The following is a 20,351-nucleotide window of genomic DNA, read 5'->3' on the forward strand; positions in this document are numbered from 1 at the left end:
ATTCAGTATTTCATAGGCCTCTGCAAATTCAATAGTTATCTGCAGGCAATTTCCAGAGTAGTTCTGGAATTCTAGTCTTTCTTATAAGTCATTAATTTAAAGGCTACTTTGAAACAATTCATAAATTTTATAACCTGTTATAATCTAACTTTAAGACTAGAAAGCAATTTAGATTAGCAATAAATGTTAGAAATGCTATAGAAGAATCAGACAACAGAATAAGATGGTCACAAACAGCCTCTTCAAGTAAACCAAGGTTTACTTATGACAGCTGTATATAAAGTGAGATTTCTGATAATTTCTATTTTATAACCTCATATGTCAAGAGCTAAGTTCTTTCCTTAGGCATCTCTTACTCCAGCTGTCAGGAAACTCTTTGTATAAAAAAATCTAGGAGTAAATAACACTGACTTATGCCCTGGAAGGCAGGGCACATGTGTCTCTCGCATGCTCCAGTGCTGCAGAGCAACTTCTGCTGTGCTATGACTACTGACGTTACCTTCTCCATTAGACCTCTATACAGACCAAGAAGGGGGAGATGAAGAATATCTTCTTAACCCCATGACCATTCCAAATGTAAATAAATGCAGACAGACCTCCTAGACAGAGGAAGGACTGGACTGAGTAAGCCCCATGATCTATTCAGTATTCAACAGCAAACAGTGTCTATCAGCCCCTTCAGAGAAAAGCAGAGCTACGCAGAGGAGCATAATAGGAGTTTCTCCATCAGTGAGATCTCTCTCTAACCCCTTAAAAACAGGGTAAATCCGAATTCATAAGGTTTCATGCATTTTCCAAATTATTTGTAGCTATCATTAGAAAGTATTTCAAATAAATGAATGTACAGAAGGGGCTTATGAAGCCAAACATTTCCATGATGATCAGCTTTTTTTAGTTTTAATCTTGATATCACAGACCAGCAACAATAAAATGCTTTGCAATCCCTTCCCTTTCCTTTTTGGTAACAGCAACTGCATCAGCTGAAAACCACTTGTCTTACCAACACATTCTCCATCCTTAAGTTCATAACCTGGCTGACAGCTCAATTCCTGGAGACATTTGAATGATCCCATCGTGTTGACACAGTGCTCTCTCTGCTGGCAGGTATGTGTATCTGTTACGCATTCATTAATGTCTACAAGAAATAGTTAAACAACTCAGTGCCACATATTTATCAAGTGATCTGCCTCTTCCTGCTCTTTTGTAAGGAGTCAAAAGCTCAAGTGAAACCATTTCTTCCAAAAGATAGTCAGTATAGACTTTGCTACAGTGTTTGGATGAAAGACACTTTATTCCAGGATCTTTTGTTAACACAGAGTAACTCAAGACACAATTCACAGGGAGATTTCCTTCTCTCCTCTTCCCAAATGTGCAGTGGATGGTGCAGGCATTGAGGACAAGGGATGGACAGAACTCATTAAATACAGGGTGGGCAGAGGATTGATAATCAGCTTCAGATTCACTGGATAGAAACCTCCTGGACAGCTGAATGAGAAAGTGATTAATGCCTATTGCTCATTACCAGGTTTTCATAGCTCAGGCTATATATCAGTCCTGCTGCTTCATGCCAGGTAGACAGGAGCTGCTGGTGTGGAACTGCTGCAAGAGATAGGTACTGAAACTGCCTGCCTCACTGCAGGTGGAATCATGTAACATACTTATTTCCTAAGGAATGCGTCATTAGAACTGCATACACAAGAAAACATGGAGAGAGGAATCCTGAAGGCTCAATCAAGTTTGTAAATTTGTATTTAAATCTTTAAAGAGATTTGATTTCAGCAGGTGGAATAGCAGAAAAGTTCTTTTAAAAGAATCACTTAAATACCAGATCATGGAATGTAAGACACAAATCGGAAAGGAATATGCCACACCTTTAAAATTACGTGTTTTGATAGGCTTGGATGAAATAATCTCAAATTCAGGTTTTGCTTATTTTAATAATGAAAGCTAGGAATACCATGATGAGCAAACACTTAAAAGCAACATAAAGGGGTAGAGATGGGAAGAGAAACCTTTTTGCCATTCTCCACAAAATCTTACACATTCACAGTTCTATATAAAGCTAAGAAGTAATTCTAGAGCTAACAAAAGCCAAATATGACCATAACTATTACCAATCATCCAGCCTTTCTGTACATGAAGCTGTTTTCATACTACACAATAAAGCAAGTATCATTTAAATCAGATTTTCATTTTGGCTGTGGAACCTCACTCTCAGATAAGTACAACATCAAATATATTACTTCCCCTTGTGGAGCATGAAAACAGGACAGGGCATTTTAAAAGCCTTTTGTCTTAGAAAATGTATCATATTGTTTTCTACTAAACAGATGAAGACGAGCACCAAGAAATTTCCCTTCCTGCTGAAGTCAGCTAACTGGTGATGTGCACTGAGATTTGCAAGACCGGTATGTTAGCTTGGTGCCATTTCACTTTTCATTTATTTGTGTTTTCTTTTTGTTTGCCATTGCTATTCTTCACATGCTGTGTACTTGCTTTCCAAAGCCAGCTGATTAATCCACAGCAAGGTCACTACTGTTAGCTGGATATCTTTCTGCCTGTCCCACTTTATGTTTGTGTACTTCCACTGTTTGGCAGGTAATTGCCTACCCCAAAGTTTTTCAGGGTTATGTCCTCCTAATGCTCCTACAGTTTCCCATTTTCTACACATTAGCTTGAAGTGTAAGCAGCAATATTCTCATAAGTGGCCTTGGAAAAAAATCAAAACCAACAACAACAACCAAAAAAACAACCAAAAAAACCCTCATATGCTGGGAGAAGAATATGACCTGCTGTGACAGACTCCTCCCACCTAACTAGACTTAGTTCTTAAATAAAATTGAGGGTTTTTTTTAAACTTTAGAGAAAAATGGCAACGGAGAGCCACTTAACAGCATCCAAACCAGCGCAAGACTTTCTACTGATTTAAGAGGCTATACAACAGATCTGAGATTATCTTTTCTTGCAAACCACAAAAAGCCTTCTCATATAAACAAATTGTCAGCACTACACTGCATCATATGAACTTAAGTCAGTTCAGTATGATATCAAAAGAGCCACTAGGAGGAAAGCATGTTTGTCTGAAATACTACCCAAAGAACACAGGAAGTATTCCACCTGATTACCAGGTGTAAACAGGTAAAAAGGTTAAGATTTCACAGAGAAAAAAGATCTAATATAATTCCATGTTTTGTCTATATTTTTTGATTCAATTTTCAGATTTCTGAATACTTGAGAAAATAAGTAGAGGTGGCCAGAATGCATTGAGGAAATTAAAATTATGGAAACTGGAAGATTACATGCAGAATTTTTGCTTTCAATGAAAGTTTTGTGCATAAGTGATACATTGACGATCTCTAAAGTCTAATGAATGTGACCTGGGCTGAGATGCAAGGCTTAAACTATGAGCCATGCAGTATGCAAGGCTCTCCTCTGCCCTATCCAATGTTAGGGCATGAATCTCTATCTCTGATATCAGGCCAGTTGCCAGCCCACCAGAGTTTCCTTTCCATTTTATTAAGCAGACCTGCCCTTTTTTGTTCATTTTTCTAAACAAATTCCTAAACGGTCATGCCACAAAATGAGATCTCAGAAGACTTGCAGCATCCTTCTCATGAATTCCCATCAGTCCACGTCGTTGCGTTCACTATCAATGCCTACTGCAAGACAGTGTGCATCTTTGGGAATAGGGTCCCAGTTTTTGCTGGGGCAGCACACAAGCACCTGCACTAGCTCTGTTCAGCCCAGGCTGTACCTCGAATCATTTTTTGCTCTACCGTTATGGCACAAGGTAGAGGGGAGTGAGGACTGAATACAGTTTTATGAAGCAGGACAATCTCTTTCTCCTTTTTTCCTCCCTGTTGATTATCCATAAAATCACGAGGGCCCATAACCTGTCTCTCTTCAGTACTGGAAACCAACTCAACAAGTCAGTAAGACGCTTGACAGAGCACTAGGAAAAATATGAGTTATGTTTTCAGTTTGAAACGAAGTTAATTCCCAACATTGGACAAGCCGTAGTCTTCATCCAACACAATTAAGACTATGATGTAGGGCAAGATTATATTTATAAAGAACCAGGAATAATTCAGTAATATATTAAAAACAAGTCATACAGTCAATTTTTGAGAAATCTACTAGGTCTATGTGTGTGGCAACAACATTCCTCATTTTATGTCAGTAAAAACCAGAATGAAACGTTACTGAGAAATCTCTCTTTTTTTATCCTGGAATTGTTGTTGGGAACAGCAACATATACATGATCCCTGAGCATATCTGTTGCATCTAAGAAGCTGACATTTTTGCAAAGGAATATCAACATTTACCTACTGCTATTTTTTTCAACACATACTTCAACATTAAAATATTTTTTTGCATGTTTTATAAAAATGTGAAATGCATATGTACTTTCTCATGATTTTTTTTTCCTCTTCAAATTACTTCAGCTCAATTTGTTTTATGGAATACATCTGTTTTATCTAGACCCATTGTTATTTTGCAGCCACCCATCCTGTGCTCACGCACAGTCCCTATGGTTCAGCAATAAAATGACCACTTACTGCTCATTCTGGCAGGAGGGAAAATTTAAATGGGAGTAGCAAAGAAAGTAGCAAAGTGGTCTCCCATCAGTGTGCATGTGGGTGGTAGTAATGACTTTGCCTGAAAGTCACCAGGAAAAGCAATCCACGTTAGAAACACCCAACCTGGCTCTTATCACTGGAGAACGTGGAGCTTTCAAGCCTAAAAACATTTTAATATCTGTTCACAAAGCTACACAAAGGCTGGTGCGTGCAAGCTATTTAAACAGCTGGTGACTCTTCATTGTGCATGGTTGGCTTTCAGGAATTCTGGATATCTGCTCTTGAATGCACCTGGAATTATCATCTTCCACAGTCTGACTAAAGGAAATTCAACAGATAAAAGGTTATCAGCTGTTTTGTTGCTGTGCAAAGATTGTTCCTCCCGTCCCTAAAATATGCAAAGAGTAACATCATTAAAACAACAATAATTTGCAAACAAATTACCAAAGCTTTCCTCATGGTGCTTGAGAGAGCTCAAGATGGAGCACAAAAGCAGTTAAGCTGGAAAAGGATACCTTAGGTGAATGTGGCTGCAATGAGGCAGTTCAACAAAACAGAAACCACAGTACGCTTGTGGCTTTCCCCTTTGACTAGAAAAGTAGGAAAAACGTTAAATACAGCAAATGTTCTCCAGGCACCACACACAGAGCAGAGCTGTATACATTTAGGGTGCACACAGGGTGTATCTATCTGAAAAGAAAGAGAAACTTTGACGTTTTCTAGATTATTTACAAGGATACCTGTAAAAACCAGACTTGCATTAGAGAAATACAGAGGTTTGTTATTTAGTGAGGGAGAAGAGGATCTTTTACCTTTACAAATGAGAGTTGTTATCTTTCATTTTATTAGCGATGCCTGAGGTTTATCTTATATCAGTCACAATAAAACTCGGTTATAATGTCATGAGGTAGAGGGCAGGAGAGGAAGAAGGTGAATAAAAGGAAGTATTTGGCATCTTCTATAGCACCTTCTGCCAAAGTTGCTGCCAAACATGCATTAATTTAGTTTCAAAACGCTCCTGGTAGATGTAGAAAAGGACAGATATATCTCTGCTGCATAGTCCAGGAAAAATATCAAGGGATTAAATGGCAAGATTTTCAGAAGCAGAAAGCAAGGTGAGGCAGTTCCTTCAGCTGCTCACTTACTAGACCTTATATTCAGAAGTGTGGTACATGCAGCAGGCTCTGTGAAAGCCTTGAAACACACCATGCAGACTATGGCCAACTACAAATACCATCTTCCATCTTGCAATCTGATATTTTCTCTGTAAAGGCATCCCTCCTTCCAGCGGTGTTCCCTCAGCCGTTTGATTTAAACTAAATAATTTTATTAGTTTTCCATGCTTACCAGTATCTCTGATTTAAAAATAAATAATCTTAAAAAAAAAATTAAAAATCCAATTTTGACAATTTAAGGAAAACCCAGAAGATAGTAAATCACATCTCTGCTCTAAACTATGACAGGGTATGAACTTTCCTGCTCGTGCCCTCATGCCATATAATGCTCATTAATAAGATGAGATCATAGAGCTTTAAAAGATAGGAACAAAACCAAAGCTGTGATGGTCAGAAAAACGACCCTATAAATGCAGGGAGAAGGACAGGGGGGGAAGAAGGTAAATGTATTCACACATGACATTATAGTCACAGGCACTGCTGCTTTCATTAACAACTAGAGGTCTCCAGGTGTTCTGTTTTTCCAGGCATTACCACACAACACTGCTGCAGCTCAGGTGCCTCCTAAACCAGCTTCTAGAAAAGTACCCCAAATAGAAACTATTTCATAAGCTCAGGCCTTGCCTTTTTGAAGCAAATTAAATCCTCATAAATACACTTGTAAAAATAGATTGGTTTCTTATATGAACTTAAATAGCAAGGATGATACAGCAGAATTATGATGCATCTTGGCCTTTTACACAAAGAAATTTGTGCCAGAATCAACAAAAGACTAATCTGAATTTTAAAGTTCCATCACTTTGGAATGGATCTTTTCTACTGCCTGGACTTATACAGATTTCTTGAGCTGTATTTATGAAGTTTTGTTGTTTCATGATGTCTTGGGATTTGGCAGTATTGACACTGTCCAGAGAGATCAACTGCTACGTTTTCTTAGTCCAGTTTAATAGCCATCAGTACTGCTGTGGTCATCATACCTATGAACTTTTATGACTTTTGAGTAAAGTCATATGTATCCTGAGAATGTATTGCTAGGGAAAAAGCCAAATAGCATACAACTCATGATGTTAAGCGGCTGAGCAAATGGTGCACATGTGTTTTTACTAACTCATATTGAAATGTCATATGTAGAGATGGCCAGAAAGCCTTTTAGCACAAATGGTTTAAATGCATTGCAGAGCATGAAGAATTATGATGCTGTGGTGAACGGCTTACACCTATCATCTTACCAACACATTTTCTATGCCTGTTGAGTATAAAGCCCTCTGCACAGATCACTCTGTGGTTGACACAGTAGAATGATCCCAATGTGTTCACACATAATTGTCCTCTGGAACAAGCGTGAGCACCTGTGAGGCACTCATCCAAATCTATATCAACATGTTGCAACCAAAAGGGAAAAATAGAATTCTATTAGAACAATTTCTGAAATGAAACAACACTTCCTTCATGCTAGAGATGTCCAAATGAAGTGTGTTAGAGCTACCACATCAGCACCATGCTATAATACACACAGCGTTACACTGAAAATAGGGCTGGAATAAACCCTCGGATATCATCTAGTCCTTGCTTGCACCCCTACACTTTTGTCATTCCAGAAAGAGCCATTCTTAAAAATAGGCAGTCACACAGAGGCAACACACGCTTTTTGAGGGAACCCTGTTCCAGTATACCACCACCCTTACCATCAAATACTTACTTTAATATAGATTATAAATGTCCCTTGCTACAATTTAAACTCACTACTTCCACTGACATTTCTGATTTTTTTCACCTCCTGTAGGAAAACATTGAAATGCCCCTTTTGATTCTGACATTAATTAATCAAATTACCTTCCACCACAGTTGAGTAAGCAATGCACAGTGAATATTTTATCTGGTGATATTAAATTCCCATTTTCTTCACAGACTGTCTGGAATTTCATGAAAATGATTTGTTATTCAATAAGATCTGAGATTAAGAGGGATGTGGATCACTTGTGAGCAATTCTGAGCATCAGAAGCTTCTACTTGCATTTCACTGCTGGCTGTTATTGCTCCCATACTCACAGATTTATAATTAAGATATGTCACAGGGCATTGCTTCTGACCCCCAAATCTTTCCTGGGCAAATGTATCCTTTATCACTACCCAAACATGTTCATTTAAAATTTATATAATGCGAACTCTCATGATGCAGCTTTGGAATTCAGTGTTCATCACTGTGCAGGCCTGAGCTGCAATGTCAAGTGAAACACATGGAGCTGGACGAGCTCACAATGGCACATTTTTTGTAGCAGTGAAGACTCACTGAATTCAGGTTTTCAAGGCAAGCAGAAATAAAAACAAACAGAAGAGGTGACAGGGGAGAGCTGTAACTCTGAGGGCGTTCCTCAGGGCAAAAAACATGCCCACGTTCTGCTCACTGCTCCTGTTCTCAGGAAGAAAAGCTGCATGTCCATAGCTGTGTAGACAGACCTTGGGAAGGAATGGTAGTGTGAAGAGAAATCAAGAAGGCTGAAAAAAAGCCAGGAATGTCAGAGGAAAAGAGCACAAATCCAGGCTTGCCTTCACCCGAAGTCCCCAGGTAACAGGCACACTGGACAGTCGTGCTTCAGGAGTTATCTGTGAAGCAGCTTTGGTATTCCTTCTGCCAAATAGTCTCTGTACTGACAGTTGCGATTCACAATACCGAAAATGAGGAATCCTTAGAGAAACACCTAGGGGTATGAGATCAATGAGATCTATTAAAAGTGTTTTAACCAGGTCTCTGTGGTGAACCTGAACCACTTACCTTCACAGGAAATCCCATCAGCCATGATAGTATATCCAGACAAACAAGAGCAAACAACATTTCCTTCCACAATATTGCAGACGTGCTTGCAGGGGCCATTATCTATACAAAGCAAAATTGCAAAATATATTAGCTTTCATAGCACAGATCAGCTGAAGTTACAGACCTCCAGGTCACCCCAATATAATCCCAGCTAAGGCAATGGGGAATGCAGTTTGTAAACAATCTGTCCAGGCAGCCCTAATCAATACTTACAACCCACCACAGAAACACACCTGTGCCACTCCTACCTGTATTGTTCACATTATGCTGCACAGCTGCACTGCTTACCTTAAACTAAGTAGCAGGTGTGTAATAACCCTGAAATCAGAGTAGAGCCTCAAATTACTTCCTCAGGTTTCTCCTGATAATTCCTCAGTCTTATGCCAGAGGTAACAAATTAAGGATGTGCATTGAAATCAGATTGGTGTGTGGATGTGTGGAATTTTATTCCGGCTCTCTAAACATTCCTCACTCATCTGCAGTTTACACCTCCAACATACCTTTACACTTATCCTGCTCTTCTTGTAAGGTCATGATGAGAAGAGGCTGAGAAGGAGAGGCTGCTGGAGGGATGGTGGCTTCTGCTTTCAGCCTAGTCACCTGTCTTCTGTCAGGATCTGCAAGGAAAGGGAGGCAGAGAGAGATCAAGGATGGCATCATCTCCACCAGGCACACCATGGCAAGGGTCCTGGTCCCATTCATCCCACTCCATCATGGTTTGTAGGAGGAAACATTTTGGTGACCTGGAGAACTGTCTATGCATGGAGGTGAATAGTCAGTTTTGGAAGCTGCCATCTGTTTGATACGAACAACTGTCCAACAGCACGCACACACAGAGTGCTGCATGCTAATGGAGATGCTCACGAACGTTATGGATACAGATCAGGGAGCGTGGCTGAAAATAACTTCTTTAGAGTAAAATATTATGACACCTAATGAATCAAACAGAAAGTGGTTTGGGGTTTTTTTTTAAATGCTGCTATACTGTAAAGACAGTGGCTGTCTTTCATTTGGTGTATGATGAAAAAAATGTCAAACCCCAAACAAGTCTTTAAACTTACTCTGTACATCCTATTTCAACATAGATGAAAAGCAGATGCTCACCTTTACAAGCACAGGATACTCTGGAATGACTTTTACACAGCCAAGTGGAAAACATGACAGCTGCTATCTGTCATTAAAGATTTTCAATAAACAGTAATGTTAAAGGTATCAGAATAGTTAAAAAAAAATATGCTGTGTTACATCAATAAGAGTAATCCAGTTTGTCAAAATCATCAAAACGGAAGCCTAAATCCATAAGGCTAAATTCTTCTTTAAGAGGGATGTGTCCTATTCCTATTGATTTGAGTTCAAGTGTCACCTGGAGCAAAGTGTGAGCCACCAAACAATGACAACATTAAATGACGAAGCGTGATTACAATTCAGGTTTGGGGTACGGGAAAGGCAATTTCATTTAAAAAAAAACCAACCAAACACCAAACACCCCAACCCCAAGCAATCACAGACATACAATGGGCTATGACACAGAGGCAAATGCAAGACATCTGCTTGTGGCATACCCTAAAGCAGTTCCCCAGAGAGCGTGCAGAGAAGGAAGGAGTTTTTGAAGTTTCATCAATGTATGCTTTCTCCTTGCCTCACAGAGCCACTACAAGAACATCAATTCTTCCAAGCCTCATGAAAAAGTGTGACATGTTTTAAAAAACAAAAATTAAATACAAAACCAGTCAGAGTCCAGCAAAGAACAGGAAGTGTACTGGGACAGGTACAAATACAAGAGCATTATATCTAATCACAGCAGTAAAAATTACCAACAGCATGAGTTTTAAAACTGTCTGGCATGGGTCTCCATGCACAGACCACATGACAGAGACGTGCACGTACACAGAGGAAAAATGAGAAATAAAAGGCCACTGTGCCACGTTGCCAGGCAGAGCAGATACGGTTTAGCCAAGCGTAGCAAGTGAGGTTCCCTGCCCTGCCATCTCCCTTGCCCAGCTTTTAGTTTGACCCAGGACTCCAGAATGACAGTAGCAACCCTTCCTCGCCTCACTCTTCCTATGTGTCTCATGTCTCACTCACAGTCCCCTACCCTCGTCACAATCCTCTACCTCAACAGAGCTCTGTAAATCCCTCTACACTTCTTGGCACAGCCATAAGCACTGCAGTCTTGCAGATCTGCCAAGAATACTGACTACCCAGATACAAGATGTATTAACCCAAATCCACGCTTCAACTGAGTTAGTAGTGGGAGAAGCAAAGCAAAGCAAAGCAAAACAAAACCACATATATGCTCCAGGTGAACGATCAAGCCAAATTTTGCAGTGCTAAAATAAGAACCATTTTCTTGCCTCTTTTGGATTAGGTTCCTTCCCCAGAATTTTAATATAAACAACAGAGCACACAGCTGCTGCAGAAACACTGTCAAACACATCATTGATGTAAGCACTGTAACATCATGTTGAGAAGAATGACATAATGAATGCTCATTGTTTGGCTTGGCCAGAAAGGATTTGAAGTTTAAGGAACTTTGTCATTGGATGGCAACACTTATTTTGCTTGTTAAATACCTGAAAGCACTTGTAACTAATATAAGGTTTCAACTTTTCAAGTTATCTGATTTGAAATCTTGCCATTGGAGAACTCCAGACATTAAAACAATTACAACACAACAGACTTTCTTTTCAAGGCTTCCACCACACGAGAAATATTTAGATTTTGTATCACTGAAAGATGTTAATGATTTTAGATAAAAATCAAAGTTCAGGAAGCAATGTTGCCTGTCTGAACTCAGTAAAGTTTATCTAAAGGAAAGCTAACTGTGAAATACAAAATTACTCTAAGAAGAAAAGGTGTTTCATTAACAATCTTTACAAATCCACTTCTGAAAAGTGAAAACAGTCTTGATTTTAACATATTAAATAACACCCTGATCTCATGCCACCGATACAGAAAAATAAGGCGTAATTAAGTTTCCTAAATGGTTGTTTTTCTTTACGTTATTAACCTGTTCAACTTCTACAGAAAATGTCCATGCATCAACACCCATAAAAGACCTCACAGAAACTAATGAAAAGCTTGGTAGATCAATGTAGGTGGCACAAAGACACCATCATTCATGGTGTTTCCTGCCCATTTTGTCACCTGGAGAGCAGCTGGTCCCATCATCTTGCAAGGTGAATTCTGGAAAACACGAACACTTGTAGGACCCCATGGTGTTTATACACAAATGCTGACAGAGCTCGCCACCATAGATAAGACATTCATCCAGGTCATCTCCAGGGAGGTTATTTGACAGTTCAGCTTCACTACTAATGGACAAAGCTTCCTTGTGATCTTCCGTCTCTGAAACTACAACAGAACAACACTTGCTGGTTCTCTAACAGGTGTTTTAGCATGAGGACTGTATAGTATGGAGCATTTGGTCACACAAACTCCAGATACAGTCAAATTTACCCAAAACAGTTACTCCACAGACAAGAGCAAATAAACCCAACCTGAAGATAAGACCTTTGTGCTGAAGGTCCACCACCTCCTTCCGTAAGGCTAGAGGGACAGACATTTTATAGGAGCCACCGAGAAACAGGGTGACCCTGGGAGGTCACATGCTCACATTTCACAATAACACCATTATTATTGTTATTTGAACCAAGGTGTCACATTGAAGCCACATCTGAAATTGGCCCCACTGAAGAACGACACTGAGTTCCTAATTTCAGGAGAAAACTTACCCAGTTGGTTTGGAAACTCTTTTCAACACCACTATTAATTTATTGGCTACTTCTGTAGCTAGCATTACAGACATTCTGGGACCCACTTAATAATGACATGGCTATCCCTACCTACTGCTTTTAAAGACTGGCAAAAGGACTATCCTTTCCATTTCCTGACCAAGTTTGACAAGACTTTCTGCGATACTAAAATAATTGTTCAGTGATTTTCTCATCACATAAGCTTTTCTTAAACACATACATGAAAACTTCCTTGCTCAGTGAGGTCTCAGCTAGGTCAAAATCAACCCTTACATTTGTTGGTGAGAGAAAATACACATTTAGTTCATGAGAAAAGCATGGACAAAAATTGAAACCTAGCATATGCAGGAGGTTACCATGCAACTCATGCATGACAGGTGGCTACAGAGTGATGCTGGAAGGAGCGTGACCTTGGGCTGAGGGAGGAAGCATAGCTGTCCAAACTCCAGATTTGTCATGCTCCCTTTGTCAAGCCTCTTTGGCTGCAGGGATTTGATTTAGCTCTTCAGCATCACTACGTTCATATATTGAAAGAGTGAAAATAAACTTGCAGTGCTCTGGGGCTTCTCCAGAGTGTGCTGTGAGAAAGCTGCTGTGATGTTCAGCAGTACAATAGGAAATCTATTCCCAGGACGTTTCATTGGTATCATAATCCATGGGACTACTTTGTCTGGAAAAAACTCATAATTTGCTTTATGCAGAATCTTTCAGGATTGCTTCTGCTAAAAGATAAAGACCAGCTTCAACTTGCTTCTTACCAAGGGCTAGTGGCAGGTCTCTGTACTATGTGGCTTGGGGGGAAGAAACACACAAAAAACCCAAACTACTAAAGAAGGTATGTTTTTAAGGATCAGAAACACCTACGTATTTTTTTTCTTTTTCAGAACTGTTTTAAGAACAAGGAAGTCCTACTTGATCTGAGAGGGAAGGCAACTGTGCTCCTGTAGCATTACACCTTCCAGCACCTCCCCATACGACCATGTGAGACAGAGGCCTTATCTGCAATGTCTTCAAATCATAAATGGACACTTACCCTTCTCGGGTGTCACTGTTGGCAAAGGTTCAGGATGCCTTTTTATTTCTGGATGGATAAAGTGATCTCCGCCTTCACAGCAGGACAGCATCACATGACTGCAGGGGTAGCCCAGATTTATGTTGGACTCACAGGTTTTCCCCTCACTCCTTAATCGCAGGCCCAGGTTACAGCAATCACAGCATTGCTACAAAAGGAGGAGACTATCAGTAACAAGGATTTAAATACAGTCTGCTTCAGGGATGAGCCCCTACACACACTTGGAACTGATCTGCACTTTCTTTAACAGTGGAGCATCTGGAAAAGGAGTTAGGGTTTAGACAGTTGCAAACATCAAAGCTTTATTTGTGCTTGGTTTTGCCATCCTGCACAAATGGGTCAACTGCAACCAGGCTAAACACGAAGTCTCACTGTGACAATGCAACTTCACATGCAAGGAAGCAGTGGTGCCACAGATCGTCTCTTTCTAGGTCTTGCACACAGCCATTGCTTTGTATATAGTATATTATAAACAAAATAATACAGATCTATACCTCTTTGCATTAGATCTAAAAAAATGGTTAGCTATTTGAAGCAATGTGAAAGGAATTGTAAATATCTTGCCTGGTGTCCTCAGCTGTCCTGGCTGTGCCCCCTCCCAGGTTCCTGTGAAAATTAACTCTATCCCAGCTGAACCCAGGACACATGGAAATAAGGATCAGCAGCAGCATCTGAGCTCTGTCAGCATGTCAGTAAAGACTCTTTCCTCTATGCATCACTGCCCTGCAAACCTACTATGACCTTTAATTACCTGACTGTCCTGGACAGCATCCCCCTGAGACAGTGGCTAGAGAAAAGCCAGGGTATATTTTATGCGCTATTTGCCTTCCTTTTCTTTCCTGAATGCATCTAAGCAGCAGCTTCACGGACAGGTTGATGCAACGGGGCATCCCTGAAATGTAGTCTCTTGCAGTTTCCTCTGTTGCAGGTGGCAGACAAAAACTGTGTTATGCTTTACTCAGTGACATACAAATATATTGCACAGTCAGGCCACAAAAATAAGTCAATGATATAAAATTCAAAAAGTCTATCCTGCGTATGCATAGTTGATACCTAATCAAGCAAGGAAGCTGAGGAGTTGTAAGTCTCTGCTACAGAGACATACAGGGGCCACATATGAATTGAAGATGCCTGCCTGGATTTAAGTGTAAGTGTCCTGACATCATATGTATATATTTAGATGCTTTCACTGACAGTACAGTTATAAAATGCAGAGACTGTTTCCCTCTGCAACTCCTTTGATAGTCAAGACATCCATCCCAGCAGCACTCATTTATAGTTTGCAGCTACACTGAAACAGCCTCTCTGAACCAAGAGAAGTGATTTCAGCCTATTCAAATATTCAGTCTATGAAAAGGCATCAGACACATAATTCAAACTGGCAGCAGTTAGCTATGTCAACAGAAAGTCCAAGGACGGAACAGAAGAAAACTGAACTAAGCTCCCCCTTCCCAGGAGAGAGATGTCTGACCTGAGGAGAGCAAATAAGAGAAGCAGTGTTGTAAGGGTTGGACGTGGTATGGAAATGGAAAGGAAACACATTTCATGATTAGCAATCCTAGATGGGCATTCACCATTAAACCAGAGTCTGCCTCCACTAGGGAGACAGGGAAACTTGCCCACTAACAGCTCAATCTGCAGAAACTCTTCTGCTGAGTCACCTTTTTCAAGATTCAAACACTGTGGCTTTAGGGTTTCTTGGGCATTGTGCACACAATATGTATCCCTTGCATGTTCAGCCCAGTACCTATGACTACAGCTCACATTTTATGTCCCTGCTTTCTAATCTTGTAAATCCCCAAACATCATAAATAGTAGATGTTATTCACATTTGTAAATATGCACAGCCATAAAGAGTTGCCTTTACGTGCCCAAATACACATTTGTGAAAAATTTACAGTACAGGTCCTGAAGATGCTGAATTATTTTTTATACTAAATGGGCTAAATCATCTTTAAAAAAAAAAAAAAATCTAACTATAATGGATTGTGGTCAGGCTAGAAAAGAGAAAAATCCTGTTTTCATCCTGTGGTGGTGCAGCCCCCCGGGCCACATTGCGATGTCAGGACCAGCCAACATTGTGTTCTTGCACAGTGAGTTGGGACAGCCCAGTACCTTCTCATCCTGGCTATGGTACAGCGAGTCACGACAATTAGGCATCCCCTAATTGCACCTGAAACTCCTGTTGCCTGGATCCGTACCTGAGACTACTGCTGCTTGGATCATGACTCACTGTTGTGGTTACCTGACAAGAATTATGGCTGGAATGAAATCACACTGACCAAGTCAATAATCATCTTGCGAACCTACAAACAGCGGTCCCAAGTGAGGCCCTTTGAGCTCTCCTGGACCACAGTGGGCTGCGTCCAGCATCTCCCTCTGAGGGGGACACCTCTCAGAGCTCACAAACTCTCTTGTTTGTGAAAAATCGGAGGACTGTCACCAAAAGCTGACGACAGGACCTGGGCTGATATTCACTGCTTGAGGCTCAACCTTTCGCCCATTGAGAAACGCCAAGACATTTGACATGAATATTTCACTGAACTCAAGGAGAATTTTTAACAGTTATACCTCTGTTTATCTATCTATCTATCTATCTATCTATTTATCTTTGTATCTGTGTGCATGCATGTGTGAATTGACCTAGGTATATTCAACTGAATCACTTTGTAAATGTTAAATTAATGAGTGATTAAGTGTTACTAAATCTTGTCATTTACCTCAAACTGTAAATGAGCCTCAAGCCGCTGCTACACACATAATCCCTTAGACATAAACCATTGACCAAGTTTGGGACTAGGAGTGGATCCAGCCACACCTAAGCTCCAACAGGAGTTTAGAAAGCAAGGGGGTCTCCCCAACCTTTCGGTACCCCTGATCTTTGTACAAATCATGAAAAATCAATTCTAACTCAAATTCTCTTTTGTATGTTTTTCACTTACTCTTTTACATTTACGGTCTCTATATAAATCGTTCTAGTTTGATTCTAACTTGATTTTTCTTTGTACACTTCACCCATGTATTAAGTAATAGAGCGAACCTTGCCATTGAACTTTGTGAAGTCGCGCTTTTATAAATTCCTATTAAAACACTTTTGCTAATACCTTTGACGGTGATTCTTTAAGCAGTCCAAACCACTCATTCACGACATGTCCTCGCCAAATCCAGAATCCCCAAATTCAAAATTTTATGAACTGAAAATTCTACTGTCTGTAAATATTTTTAGGTTTGGTACAATTTTTTCAGCTTCAATATGCAAAATAAAAGAAGTTAAGGATAACACACGTTTTTACTGAAGTATTGTAAAATACTGGAGTATTTGCCTTGAAGAATATGGCTTTTTTCAGTCATAGTTTTGATTCACAATTTATCCCATGTGCAGGCATCACAGAGAGTATTAAATCAGTCATACACTTTTGGGTTCACATGTTTTCCAGATGAATACAAGTGTCTCATTTTCCAGTGGAAAAACTTGTTCGTCGAAAAGTTCCTGCTAAAATGCAAAAACTTGGATATCTTGATCTTCTATTAGCTACCTTTTGAACTTCATCAGAGTTCTACCACTGATTTAATAACAAATACAACTATTTTTATATTTAACTATGTTTAGCTATAATAAAATCAGAAAGCCTTTCTTAAAGTCTCAACAGTCTCAATATTTATTCATTTTTATTTTTTTTTTTCAAGCAGTAGCTGCAATGGCTAAAGGAGCTAAAGAGGAGGGCAAAGCTGTTCCTTTGGTAATTTTACGATTTCAGATGGTGTCTCTTGAAGGAAAACATTACATTGGAACTGGCACAAGGAGCTATTCCATCAGAGTATTTTGTAACTTTTTTCAGTTCAGACAGGAATGATAAAGCTTTCCCTCTCCACTTCTTTCTGAGGAATGGCATGTATGATAAGACTTACTCTACAGCTTGTGCTCTGTCTGGCATGCAGAAGACCCATGGTGAAAACCTAAGAATAATAATTCTGTCACACTTCAGAAATATTAATTGTCTTCTCTCAAATGCACAAATTCTCTTTTTCTTCTAATGGTGGACTCTAGACCCAAGTAAATCATAGTTCTGAAAATGACAAACTGGCATAGCTAATTAAACTTTAAACTCCACAGTAGACATCCATGTATTTTGCTTTTCCAGTGAACAATTATCCACAAGATCACCAATATATAAGAACAGACAGAACTAATCAGTTTCCTGCTGAGACAACGGAAGCTGCATTTAAGCTGAGATATAGCTATGTAAATTATTATCAGAGTGAAATGAATTCTGAAATGCACCCTTCTGGTAAAAACAAGACAAGCGAGCAAGCAAGATGCTGAATCTTCAAACTGGTTTAAATTGGTTTGGCTCCACTGATTCTCATAAAGCAAATCTCATTTATATAAGCTGAGGCTGTGGCTCGTGATTTGAACCATTCGTTAATGGTCTGCCTTTATTTATGAATAAAAGCTTCCATCATCATCTAAAATGCTTGTTCCTCTAGTCCATCGTTTTGTTTAACTGAGAAATGAGGCTGCAATTCAACACCGTAGCCAAGCAAACTGTTCAGTAATGGGTTTTGCATTACATCTGCGATTAAGTTTTGCCCTATCATTTTCTAAATTCTTCTACACCATAGATATAAAACCTAAAATGCTCTTTTCAGCTACTTCCAAAGTGAGGAAGTGAAAATAACACAGCAAGTTAAAAATGAAGATGGAAATAATTCGAAACAACATTATTGTGAAGTTTTAAAAGGGGCTGCATCACCAGGCAATTGAAACCTAAACGCAAACAGTGTAATTTCCCTGCCACTTCATAATTCCTGCAACTTTATAATTTTCTGTGCTCCATAATAATGTATGAAGAAATTACTGCTAAATGCAGGAAATGAGGACACCTCATATTCGGAACAAAACCAATAGAAGCATCAGAGCAACTTACCTTATATGACGATCCTCCACAGGGATCACTTTCCTCTGGTCCACACACATCTCCTTCCTTCGCAGCAATCATGCCAGCCAGGCAGCTGTTCTCCTTTACGGTGGAGATGCAACACTGCTTCTGAGCAATTCTGCAAAGGATCACGGAGGTCAAGCGTTCACTGACATTAAGACATCAGGAGGGGATGCAAAAAACCCCAGACCTACTGGATTCACAATACAATCCACAGATTTTGTCTCTGACATGTCAATACTAGTATAATACAGATGGTACCACCGACCTTTGCAGGATATACTTTTTTCTCATTTCTAATAAAAAGATGTACTGATAAATGCTCAAGGAGTCTTGTGTTTAGGTCACTGTCTCTCAGAGTCTGGTCACCAATATCCCTTACAGCTCATCTATGTTTGTGCAACAGATGTTTCCCTCTTCCCCATGTTTTGCTTCTCAGAAGCGTTCCGAAGGTTTCAGAAACAGAAAACAGACAGAAACCTTCTTCCCTGGAAAGAGGGGAAAGGGAAATGCACCTGTACACACTTACTTCCTCACCAACCAGAGGACTGAAGCTCTGGACAGGACTTAAGGAGAGTGTCACATCACAAAACCCCTATAAAATCTCCTTTAGAGCCCTGCAGATCGTAACCCAGGATTTAAGCTTTCCTCTAACTTCAGTTATCAAAGAGAAGGTTATGGGTGACTTGATCACTGTATATGAAGTACTTTGGGAACGTACATTTCCTATATACGGCTCTTCAAATCAAACATTTAACAAGATTCACTGAAGGTTGAAATGAAACAGATTGAAAATCTAAATGGCAAATTCCTAAATGAAATTTAATAGATGTTCACCGAAATAATAAAATACTCTTCCCTACTATTTTAAAGTCTATAGTGGATTTCCTCCCCATCCCTTCAAAGAGGTATGTGCTTCTTTCATTCATATCCAAAAGGGCTGACAAAATCACACAGTCCCTTTGGCTTTGCTCCATGACCCTCTCTCTCAATCCATGCAGGATGGAGACTAGCAGTGCCCCAGGAGGGGTCTGTGTCCAGTCCCGGGGTAGGGAAGGGCCCGTATGGTGGGGAAGGGCGAGTGAGGACTGAGAGCTGCAGGCCACAAGAATTCTCCTGAGGGGGTTAAGCTGAGTACATGACCTGTAGATTGGGCATATGTGACACAGATGAACATGTTAAAACTCAGATGAAATAATACATTATGTTATAAGTAAGGGCAAATTTCTGTTCTGGACAGATTTAGTGGCATGAAGGAATTAAGCAAAGTTTTTCTTTTTCCAAGCATAACCTTGATGTCTAACTATCTTTTCCTGATGCATTGTCACAGGGCACACTGCCTTATGGGGTACCCTGGTAATGATGAATGGGAGGCTGATACATTTTAACAGCCAGTGCCTCATAGCAAAGCAATTCCGCAACAGAAATATTTGCAAGTAAACAACTTTTGTCAGTAAGATACCATTATTACTGCAATAAAATACAGTTGTCCTAGGAAACAAAACCTTTTCTTTTCTGAGCAGAATATATTTCCAATTCACAGCTTCCATCCTAATGCTTCAATTAAAAAAAAAAAAAATAAGGAAAAAGAAAAAAAAAGGAAAGGGATGTCTCTTATTCTGGCAGAAACAAGCCAGTGACAGCCACTTGGCCGCTTTCCCAATACCAATGGCCTGTTGTGTCAGCTTTACATTGATATTTTTATGCTGGATACCATAAGAGAGGTGTAACCAGGAAGCAGTGGTTTGAGTTTGATTACAGCAAAGGGATTACTACCTCCATGTGCTTTGTTTTCAAGGAAGTTCTAATCCAGTATTAACCGTCAACTGGAGAAATACAATTTTTTGAGCAATGAATGGTTACTACCCAAATACATTCCAACACCAGTAATTTAACTATTATTGCTTACATAAGACATCCAAACTTTCATTAGAAAATTTAAAAAAACCTAACTGAAAGTTATTACCATTTGTAGAAATGACAAAATGCTACTAGAATTGTCTTTATATGTGCA

At 39.6% G+C, this 20,351-nt stretch overlaps 1 protein-coding gene across 3 annotated transcripts in view; it reads right to left on the reverse strand.

The window, feature by feature from the left end:
- FBLN2 (fibulin 2) overlaps positions 1-20,351 on the reverse strand; it is a 109,317-nt gene that overhangs the window by 15,287 nt on the left and 73,679 nt on the right. For 2 of the 3 annotated variants that reach the window (XM_029996267.2, XM_029996266.2), the window contains exons 4-9: positions 18,326-18,455; positions 13,359-13,545; positions 11,718-11,924; positions 9,071-9,187; positions 8,529-8,630; positions 1,001-1,135 (exon numbers count right to left, since the gene is read on the reverse strand). In XM_029996267.2, the coding sequence (XP_029852127.1) occupies positions 1,001-1,135; positions 8,529-8,630; positions 9,071-9,187; positions 11,718-11,924; positions 13,359-13,545; positions 18,326-18,455 (878 nt within the window). The remainder of the gene's footprint in view (positions 1-1,000; positions 1,136-8,528; positions 8,631-9,070; positions 9,188-11,717; positions 11,925-13,358; positions 13,546-18,325; positions 18,456-20,351) is intronic. The other variant, XM_041118814.1, reaches the window with a different exon arrangement.

This window comes from Aquila chrysaetos, chromosome 20 (genome assembly GCF_900496995.4).
Source record: "Aquila chrysaetos chrysaetos chromosome 20, bAquChr1.4, whole genome shotgun sequence".
Classification (NCBI taxonomy): Eukaryota; Metazoa; Chordata; class Aves; order Accipitriformes; family Accipitridae; genus Aquila; species Aquila chrysaetos.